The sequence below is a fragment of the Zea mays genome, chromosome 6 (genome assembly GCF_902167145.1).
Source record: "Zea mays cultivar B73 chromosome 6, Zm-B73-REFERENCE-NAM-5.0, whole genome shotgun sequence".
In the NCBI taxonomy this organism is placed as follows: Eukaryota; Viridiplantae; Streptophyta; class Magnoliopsida; order Poales; family Poaceae; genus Zea; species Zea mays.
In genome coordinates this window covers 90,255,442-90,266,554 of record NC_050101.1, presented here as the reverse complement: position 1 = coordinate 90,266,554, position 11,113 = coordinate 90,255,442, and the positions used below count along the sequence as shown (strand labels likewise).

General features: G+C 39.5%; 1 protein-coding gene across 2 annotated transcripts; it reads right to left on the bottom strand.

Annotated features, from left to right (window-relative positions):
* Positions 1-893: 893 nt before the first annotated feature.
* On the bottom strand, positions 894-10,567 carry LOC100501945 (AP-1 complex subunit gamma-2). 2 transcript variants are annotated; one of them, XM_008650630.3, is made up of 19 exons: positions 10,249-10,567; positions 9,852-10,154; positions 9,614-9,755; positions 9,046-9,219; positions 7,517-7,696; positions 6,960-7,114; positions 6,604-6,694; positions 6,095-6,258; positions 5,354-5,408; positions 4,737-4,859; positions 4,552-4,647; positions 4,009-4,136; positions 3,437-3,541; positions 3,063-3,352; positions 2,703-2,810; positions 2,544-2,618; positions 2,196-2,368; positions 1,852-1,956; positions 894-1,422 (listed from the first exon to the last, which is right to left on the bottom strand). In XM_008650630.3, exons 1-19 carry the CDS (start codon positions 10,290-10,292, stop codon positions 1,327-1,329), a joined length of 2,607 nt encoding a protein of 868 aa, XP_008648852.1. In that variant the 5' UTR covers positions 10,293-10,567; the 3' UTR covers positions 894-1,326. The 2 variants fall into 2 exon arrangements, 1 of the variants encoding a protein (XP_008648852.1); XR_004850208.1 differs by having other exon boundaries at positions 937-1,422; positions 1,852-2,115.
* Positions 10,568-11,113: the final 546 nt, after the last annotated feature.

The following is an 11,113-nucleotide window of genomic DNA, read 5'->3' as shown; positions in this document are numbered from 1 at the left end:
GCGTCTCTGAATCGCCCCGAGAGCGATGGATGGGCGTGTTTATCGTCTAGCCTAGCCCCCCCGCTCCTGACTGCAGCCGCATGTGCGGTTATGTGTCCGTATCCGGGTATTAAGCAGACAGCAAGTACTGCTGACCTTCAATGTGATGGCGCATTCATTGTGCCCGTTGCACGGCTCAGCGATTAGCACCGCTCCACTGTGTTGACACAGCTAGGCAAATTGGTTGTGCGATCGTGTCATGAATTAACGGGATGAAGATGCTTTAGGCTTTGTCATGTTTGGCCCGTGCTAATTAACTGGCAGTGGCAGCACCAAACAGGGCGTCAGTACTAGTAGTACTAAACTGCATTTAATACTTGTAGAAGAGAAGTGGAAAGCAGGAACAGGAAGTTTCAAAGTTGGGTCGCCAACGGGATTTTTCTTAGAAGCAGAGGGAGGGGTGAATTCGAATGAACCAATCAACCAAACTCTTCTGGCATGCAGATGCAGACATGCCTGAAACAAACATGGGTGACAAATGAGGTGACGGTAACTGCTTCTGGGTACTGTTACTACTAGATGTCTGGAGCAGTGGAAACAAGTACCACTACAGAATTGTGCTGATGTTGTCACACTGCACTCGTGCAATCAGTCTGACGTTGACCATCAAGGATGCGCAGCGCAAATGGCTGACAACGCACCACGAAGCACTCGAGTGGGCAACAGATCGTGCTTTCCGCACATCCAGATAAAGTTGAGGACCATCAAATGAGACCAAATTATCTGAACTTTCTAAGTCAAACTTAAAAACCATGGGACCATATGAAAATATTTGATAACTGCCTATTTTTTGGCAAGAATTGGGGGAGTCTGGTATTCCAAATATGTCTGAACCTAAAGGAACGCACATGAAAAACAATTAATTTGTCTGTGCACAATAAGCCTGTACGAGCTTGATTAGAAAAATAAATAATTACATCAGGAAAATCGCGATACAACACATTCCTTCTGTGTATGGGAGCATAAGGCCATCTCACGAGCGTGCAAAACACTGTTTTGTACTGTAGGCGATACTGTTTACAAGAGTGGAGTTTGAAATAAGAAGTGAGAAGAACAGGGAGGCTGCTGGAGATAGCCTAAGGTTGAAAATTTTGGTAGGATATATCATTAATCGCTGCCATCTACTGTACACTATATATAAAGAGAGAATGGGCGACCAAAACCAACTACCAGTGTACAAACTCATTAGCAGGCAAGCAGAAGTGAAAATGTTCAAGAACAAGAATACAAACGCCTTGCCTGTAGCACGCTGAAAGAGCAACCCCAACCCCATAGACACAGGTGGCACTACAACCCAGAAGGAAAGTTGCTGATTTGCCCTTGCTCCAGCCTGTCTTCACCATTCACTTTGTAAGACATCCGGATACGCATTGCAAGTGGTTTCTATGAGGCAAACAGTCCAGGATCAGCATGGATATAAATTCAAGAACAAAGTCATGATCAGACTATTCATCAGTGTGTTCAGCTTTGCTTGCATTAAGAAAACTTATTGTCAACTGAAAGGAAATATCAGATATACTATTTTTTGATACATGATTTCTTGATATTCATTTATTGATACATCATTTTCATAGGGCCATGTGAAAGCTGAGCTACCAGTTTTGCAGCTTACCCATATGATCGTGAAAAACATTGTTTTTGCATTGTAGACTGCACTGTTTGTAGAGTGGAGTTTGAATTGAAGATGAGGATAAGTAAGCTGCTAGAGATAGTCTTACACGATCTTTATAGTACTGTATTGGTTCAGTTGTAAAAAGTAAAAAAGATATGCCACATTCAAGAAGAGGGGAGAAGGGTGTGTGTGTGAAATACCTGCCCATGTTGGTTGTTAGTGACACTGAGGCTTTGTGTGACTGACACATTTCCACTGGCAGGAAGAGTGCTGCTGCTAGCTGGGTCCAAACGCAACTGGATGAACTGAAACACAGGGCAGCAGAGGTTAGCAAAACATCAAATGTTACGAAACTAGACCTTTTAATGCCAGTTATAAACATATCTTATCTGCGATAATTTCACCATATAAGGGTTTCCATCCTATAACAATCACTTGAGTGATTATAAGATTTACAGCAGAAACTAAGCAAATTGGTCAGTACGGCTGACTATTTAAGATCTCTGCTGTCGGGAATGAGATTGGTGTCAGAGGCGATTGCTACCTTTGGCACGGCTGCCTGGAAGACGAAATCTGTTAATGCAGTAGTTGCTAAATTTGTGAAAGAAGCATTAATTGTAGTCTCCTGAGGTTTTCCAGGTTGCTTTTTGAAACTGAATGTGATCCTCAAGGTTGCACTCTGGAATGCTGTGATTGTCGGGTAAGCTGCATTCTCATCTGGCGAACAGGCAAATTGAGTAAAAGTAAATTCATTGATTATGGGAAGGTTACTAATGCAAAAGCTCCTTTGGAGTCACCTTGAGTTTGATATGGAAGAGAAATCAAACTCAGTGACTTTTAGGGGTATTTGCAACTTTTCCTTATATTGGATAATCAAGCATCAGGAGCTCACCAGGAAGAGATGTGCTTGAGGACAAACCATCAAGAAGATCCACAACTTGAGGTGTAACAGGGGGAGGTTTAGTCTCTGCAGTACGGTGTCAGATAAATAAGCACAGATTACAAAAAACTCAAGAAACAGATTGTCTATACTCTCTAGACTTTTTTTTACCTATGCCAGGAAGGCTAAAGTTTGACGTTGGTGGGCCATTTTGTACAGGAGATGAACCAATAGATAGAAGATCCATCAGAATGTCAGTGCTTGTAGACGGAGCTCCACCTAAACATAGACCAAAACAAACTCATTCAATCCTTTTATAGAACAGTAAGGCATGCACTACTGGCAGAAGTTAAAACCAAATTTGGAGTGTGTGTTAAGAAATAATAAACATGTTGCACTACTGGCATAACTGAAAACCAAATGTGATGTGCCAAGAAATAATAAACATCTGATAAAGCATGATGTGCTTTGCGTGTGCAAACCAACAAGCAGCAGAAGCAAATCATTAAGGAAAATAGTTTAGTGTAAGACCTATAGGAGACGAATCAGTCAAACCGATGCCCAACAGATCCTGTAGAAAATCATTAGGTGATGTAGTAGGGGCCGAAGTAGTCACTGGAGCATCATCAGAACCCAAATCAAGCAAATCAGCTAAAGGAGCTGGTGGTGGCTTTGCTACGCCATTTGGAAGCTTAAGTGGGCCTCCAGAAGTGACTGCAGGAGCAGAATTTACAGATGAAACTGCAGCCTGTGTAGAAGCAGCTCTCTTCACCAAATAATTTGCTTCATCCAATGCAGGCATACGTTCAAGCAAAGATGATCTGCGCATACACCAGCATTATCCTCACTTTGACAAACTATGGAATACAAAATGATCCTCAATAATTGCAGAATCTGCCACTCACTTTATCGACTGATGTCTTTGTATAATGGAACTGAATTCAATAGATCTTTGCTGCAATTCAAGCACAGTATTCCCTTTATTTTGCGCAACTATTTCTTTTATTCTCCTGACAACACAAGAATAAAAATGATAAAATTATCAGCCACTTTACAATATATCACATCAATCTAATGAACACGTAGACTTGAAACTAAGCTGACACTGTAAACAAAGCTAAAGAAATGAAGAAAAACAAAATTGATACACTATAAACTCGATGATATATAGTTCTTATTGCAGAGAAAGATCAAAATGATATAGTTCACAAGAAATCATGTGATCCACAGATGACAGACCACAATTACTGGAACTGTGGATCTGTTATTGCGACAATTGTGAACTTAGTGTTTACTTGATTAATGATGGCAAGCGCAGACAGTTCATGAACAAATATAGAGAACAAAAATAGAACATTTTTTAAGAAAAAACATAACTGGTATAAAACAAACTCCATGCAAGTCATTTGGTAGGTTGTCCTGCTACATTACAAAGTATTTAACAACTATGACAAAGACCACTTCAACAATAACTTACTCTGATGTTGGTGGAAACCGGGAAGAAAGCTTCAAAAGAGAGACAAGACACATAGCCCTGGTAGTAACATCCGCCGAGTAACGCTGAAGAGCAATCTCTACGGCATCCACAGCATCAGATTCAGTTACCTGAACAAGATCATGAATTGGCCAAGTCGTTTGACACTAATAAATTTTAGGAGCAATACTCCTAAATGAAATACATAAAGGGCAATTAGGGGAAGAGGCTAGAGCTATAAACTATATACAGGCAGAAATTCTGCAATCAATCATAAATGTAGCCATTCGAGTAAAAGAATGGTCACGTAACTTCTCCCAATGATAACCATTATAATAACATAGGTAACACAATTCGCAAGGTGATAACAAGGGAGGCTGTCAACTTTGTATATACACTGATTTACAGCAGTTTGAACATAGCCTACAAATTATTTGTGTGAAGTAACAAGACTACATAATAATACAAGATGGAATCATCAGCGCAGTCTTCTCACTAGAAAGTGTATAACCAAGTAGAGATGGCTGAGAAGAATTTTTAACTCACCGTGATCGGTTCCTCCATGTCTAACATACTAAGATTGTTGACCAGCATTTCTCCATATTCACCAATGCACCAAATGGCCACCCTAACTAAACTTTCCTAAACATATCAACATAGAAGAGATATATGCACATTAGATATATAATCCAACAGTATACATTACAAAGAAATTTATTATTTCGCCACACCTGTTCACCAGATGCTTGCAATGCCTTATATAATGACCTGATTGAATATCCTTGAAGTTCAGATGCATTACTCATTAGAACTATAAGAGCATGCCATACATCATCCTTTACATAATTACCAGCCTGTGGACATGAAAGAGTACAATATTAATTTGGATTTTCAATTTACAAGTGCAACAGAAATTCATGCTCATACATTTACAACTCATATTTTACGTGGTGGGAGGGAAATCATATAGAAACAAAGGTGTGTGCATCACTAAATGTGGCAGACAGAATATTTTGCAATTGGCATTTTGGTTAGTAAGTTGGTCTTGGGTCTTTTCACTCGTGGGGTTACCACATCTGGAAGGCGTGGGTGGCACAAGGATTTGATAGTAGACATTGCTGGCACTGCATAGACCATAGATCAAAACCCCTTAACATTATATTCCAGTGAATACTTAATAGTAGTCAGTAACCCTGTCGAGTATGCAAGTCTTTCTCTCTTTAAGTTAGGTACAAAAAACAAAACTATTCTACTGAACATTCGAGTGACTAGTATAGCTGTATAGTCATGCAAAAAGTGAGAGGTGCAGAAAGCTCTAATAACTGTACTGCAGTACTGCTCTACGTACCAGAGACAAAACTCTGAACATCTGGTCTAAGTACCATAGCTTGTCCAGGGAAAACCTAACAAAAAGTGCCAAACCATTAATTTCCCATAAATAGACAGGAAATAAACAAAATTTTCCATTATTTTTTCAATACCAGCACAAAATTTAAAAAATTCATCAAGCACAGATATGGACGCAAAATAATTAAATAACCAAATTGTGCTGTAGTTAGGCAGAATAAGAGGAAAGGGGACCAGGGAAGGAATAGCAGCTCCGTGTAGTGTCAACTCGATAGGAATAAAAGCACCAAAACATTAATATTACAGTCACTCATCTAGCATACTGCAAAAGAAAGTGTATTGAGAATGATGTATCTGTCATGTTTAAGTGATAAAACCCAGAAAATTAGGCTGATATAAATATGCTGAAATTACTGTGATTAAATACTTCAGGCGAGATCATAGGGGCACATGAAAAGAAAAGACTACTATTCAAATGAAAACAAATCAATTCACATCCGTTAATGAATCATGTTCCCTTACTCCATTTACCTACCTCCATCTAGGAGGCCACACTCGTTGGCTCGTTGCACAAGCCACACATCCTATTGTTTATCAATTATATGTCGATATGTCAAACAATAGTGGATACTCAGTAAACATTGGGGAAATGAGGAACATGCACATCAGAATTTTCTTCAAAATTGCACAGATCATAAGTCATCCACAAGGATAAATGCTGGATGCAGAATTAGTAACTTACTTTTCAACTATTGAGCATATTTTAGCAGTGAGGTCTTCCTTGAAATCTTGATCACTCACTTCAAGGTAATCAACAAGTTCCTTAGTCAATGGCTTTACATTTGTATCATTGACAAGTAGATAAACAAGTTCTAGGGCTCTTTTACGAATAGAGACATCTGCATCCTGAGCATACATATGTGATTGAAAATAAGTAAAGAAGCAGATTAGGAATCCAGTACAAAGTGACTGGTCCATAAGGCAGATAAATAGAAAATGTGTTGAAAATGAAATAATTATTCTAGGGTCAAAGTTTTTCCCCTCTTATTGCGTATAGCTTAAATATAGGACCTGGAAAGAATACAAAGCAGCAAAGAACTGTCTTCTCAAGATACGTGGAAATGAGCAAAAGACTATTAGAAGTGAACAATGTTCCGAAGTGGTACAAGATGACTGATGAGCATCTTTATTTCACAGAAGAAAGGGACAAAAGGGATAGATGTATCACATTAGTCTGGTAAATTTGGTTACCTTGACGCACTCTAAAATTGTTGCCCTGTGCCTCTGCACCGCTTGTGTGTCCACGGCAATGGCCTTCATAAGCATGTTTAGGGCAACATATCTGAAAAGGCAGTAAATATATGATAATTTTAGTTATGACTTATGATAGATGGGAGAACATTTTTTACTATTAAGCAACTCAGTCATGTGCCCCCACTCATTCTTGTTGTCTACAGAAAAGCGTTGTAAGCAACAGTAAGCCCAAAACATCAAGCCGCAAAGAAATTAAAAATAAATAAATATAAAAACTATCTCCAGCCTTTTTCCTTATATATTAAAACAATATGATCACCATATCAGCTGTCTAAGAGCAAGAGCAAATCTACCTTATGTTGTTATCACGGTTGGACAAAAAACGACCCAAAATATTAATTGCCAACACACGTAAACCACTTGTAGCTTCAATGCCCATTATTGTCTCCACGCATTCATATAAAATAGCATTTCCAGCATTCTTATTTGACTCAGTTTTTGTTGAAACCTGGAAAAGAAATTCGTGTGTTTATAATCCATGCAAAGATAAAGGGAATGCCAAGTGTGAAGATAACCCAAAAAAGAGTACAAACTACAAAGATAAGATGATAATAATAATAACAATAAAAATTCAACATCTGTATTACACAGTTTTCAGAATCTAGCAGCAGTAACTCAGTGGGAAAGATCTAGATGAAACAGCATCAATTTGAACTTAACAAACCACAGATTACTGAGGACAGTGCCACTAGAAGTTCATATTGCTATAGTTGTATATAATATTGTAATACATGAGCTGTGGTGATTATTCACACATGCAATAATATTGTAATACATACATTGTAGTAATTATTTAAAAGATATTGTTCCAGTAGTTGTATGCATATAAAATAAAAGATGAACAAACCACCTGAGCAAGAATATCATTGATATACTCGCTGCAATCTGCATCTCCTTGACCCAGTATTCGCATGAGTTTAAGCACTCGGATATGTAAGAATGGATCTGTGATGCCACCGATGTCGTATTCAGGAGCATATGAACTGTTGGAGACATCTCTCAGTATTCGGACCAGTCCTTCAAGGCAATTCTGCACAAGAAGGCTTTGTCAGAACATTTATTGACACAAATGAAAATGCAAGTTCAAATGATCTTGATGGCATTATCCAACAGCAATGTCAAAAAAATCAACTATCAGGCAGAGAAGAAGAAAAATTACACTTCTGGTGCAGATCACAACATAGGGAACGGATGCATACAAAAAATAGCCACACTATTCTATCAATGTTTATGGTGGAACTGTGTGTTAAGGTATCAGCACATGGATGATCCAAATTAGCAAGGGCTAGGTAAGAGATTATGCATTCCAATCTGGAACATGCAGAGTCTGTCAGTGCTAGTCATTAAAAAACTAGACCAACCTATGAGAAACTAGGTCGCATTGTAAATAAGAAATAGGCACCAAAATTCTGAGTCAAAGAGGACTCTTGCCTGGGTGGCACAGGTGCATGCCCACTCTTCACACGAGTCACAACACTGTGGCTACATACTGTTACAGATACCAAGGTCTATTTGTGAATACCTTACCAACTACATAGAAGAAACAACAAATTTACCAATATGCTTTTAGCATTAAGTGATGATTATATTCTTCTATCAGTTGAAAATAGAGTTTGGGTTGCACTGCATCCCTTGGTCACAGTGCTAATGATGCTGTTGTTTGCTCACAGGCCATTTCAGAAATATAACAGAAAACTAACAATTGGCATTGATCAAATGCTAAAGTGTTTCCTAAAAATCAGTGTCAACTAGCTCAAAATACATAATATACTATTGAGGCAAGCAAAAAGATTGGAATGACTAATCAACAGCATCATACATTTCATAGATGGTAAAAGGAAAAAAAACATAAAATGTCCAGGTTATTTAAAGCAGGACAGTTGCTGAGTCCATACAATAGACATGTCACATAATTTCAAAGACCATGCCAAGTTTCCAAAAGTAGATGCATTGGATCAATTTAGACTACGGATAAAACAAGAATAACTTAGTTCTCAGGCATCCAAGTATGGAAAACACACAAGATTTCAGCATGCTAACACGGACAAGTAATGAAAATAATAGCCATTGCTATCTAACATCGAGACTACAGACCCTAGGGGGTTGTCCGTTTGAGGAACTACCCGATCCTGGATGAGCTAGTGCATCATGAGTCCATCCGCCAAATTTAGTGGAAGAACTCTATTCCTCATGCTTATACGGTTATATTATACCAATTATTAGCATATGAGGAATGAGATCCTGATGGATCAACCCATTCCATTGCACAAACCAAACAAGTGAGGAGTGAGAAGATGGAATATCCTATTCCTCAAACCAAGCACCCCTAAGTGTAGATAATTCTACAGGAAAAAAGTATTACTCTTGTGTCATGCATACCTTCCTCAAGTACTCCAATGCTTCATGGCTGGCTTTACATAGTTCCATGCAAAGCTGAACGGCAGATATCAGAACACCATGATGTTTTTCCTTCAGTAATGATGCAGCAGCACTCATGAAATTTTCCGCCAAGTCTGGAACTTTTCGCACAATCCTTATAGAGCATAAAGCAGCCTAAAAAACAAAAGCTAGACAATCAACGAGACCTCTCCACAGCACACATTAACAAACTAACCAAGAAGGATAAGCACTGGTGATTGGACAAGAACGAAAGAGCCCAACTTAGAAATGTTCAGGGCACAAGTGAGGACATGATGATAAGGGTTCTTCAATGGCAAATCTATTGGAGCTAATACCTAAATGTGTATGATTTTCCAGCACAATCACTCATCACTTACCTCTTAAAAATGGATCTAGTGGTGTTATCAGCTAAAATAGCGAAATGGCAAACTGTCGATCTGGTCCGTGAAACATCTTAATAGTTGTGTTTGTAGAATTAGAAGCGGAGCTACTACACTCCAGGAATGGGAATATTATTACAAACGTTCAAACAAATTTCAATGAGTACCTTCTTCTTTGTATTAGGGTCCCTATTTTGCAACAGTCTCTCCACTTCAGGAGCCAGATCGCGTGCCATTTCAGCAGAACATATGTTGCCAAGGGCACAGAGCGCAAGCCCAACAATGAACTGGTTTGAGTGGTTAAGATCTCTGCCCACGTTAAGTAATAACCAATACTCTGGAAATCAGAAATAACGCATAACAGCATCAACAGATACAACTGGTAAGCGCAGACAGGGCGGATACTGCTTGAGAGAGTTGGTGACGAGCATGAGGACCTCCTGCCGCTCGTCGAGCAGAAGCATGAGTCCTAGATAGCCGATGCGCTTCTCGGGGAAGCCCGCCGCAGCAATAAGCTTGAGGCACTCCATCTGCCCGAAGTGTGTGGGGTAACCGAGCATGTGGATGAACATAAGCTTGGCCATGTTCCGATGCCGGTAGTCCTGGTCGCCCTCGCTGATGGCGGCCCGTATCGCCGCGCACTCCCGCCGCACCACGGCACGCTCCTCCGCTGCCGTCTTGCACGCGCGTATCGCACGTATCATGTCCCTGCGAAGAATAGTCACACTCGGCTACGCTATACCACGCGAAGATCCGAGGGGCCTGTGCGAGAAATGACGCGATGTGAGAGAGGACGACTCACCGAAGGCGGGTGCCGGAGGAGAAGGGGTTGATGGCGAGGTCCATCGCGAAGTCCTCGACGATCCTCTCGACGGAATCCAGGGCGGGGCGGCGAGGAATCTCACTGCCGCAGAGGCGGACCAGGAAGACGACGGCGGCCGGGCGAGCGGATCTGGGAGGCGGTCGGAGGCGAAGGCGGTGGTGCTGGTGGGATTTGCGAAGAGGCCCCTACTTTGTGTTTCAGAATTGTTTAATCGGAGTCCAAGCTGGCCATTCGGCATCTGATCTCACATCACATTCTCACAGCATGCTCATTTTTTCAGTACGGTATATTTTTTTCAAGTGCAAAACAATCTCCACCTCCACCTGTAATTTGCTGGGAAACATGCTATCTACCCGTCTTTTTAGCTTTTTAGTTCTTTTTAAGAAAGTTTTTTACAAGTACATTTTTCAGTTTAAATTAAGAAAATAGATCCTTATCTCGACATCATTATTATTGGTGCCGAGGTTACACGTCTTAGCGTCTATATAAATGATGTTGATGTATCGCTCTGAGTAGGGATGGATCCGGATATTTATTCAGATGTCATTTTTTTGTCTTCTTTCTTTGACTGTGAACAACTAACATATAGAATTTGCTATGTAAATTTATATTCTTGTTTTTAGCATTGAGACTATTAATCTTCACAAAAAATAAACATTAAATTCATTCTATATCTTTTTAAATAATTTATATAAAATTCGGATGTCTATCCGAATACGGATTCAGATGTTTTTTCAACAAAAATTAGGGAGAAAATAATGTACATAAAAAATTATACAAAATTTTATTTAAATACTTCGTAATATTCTTAATAACATTGCCAAAAATTAACTTCAAATTCTAT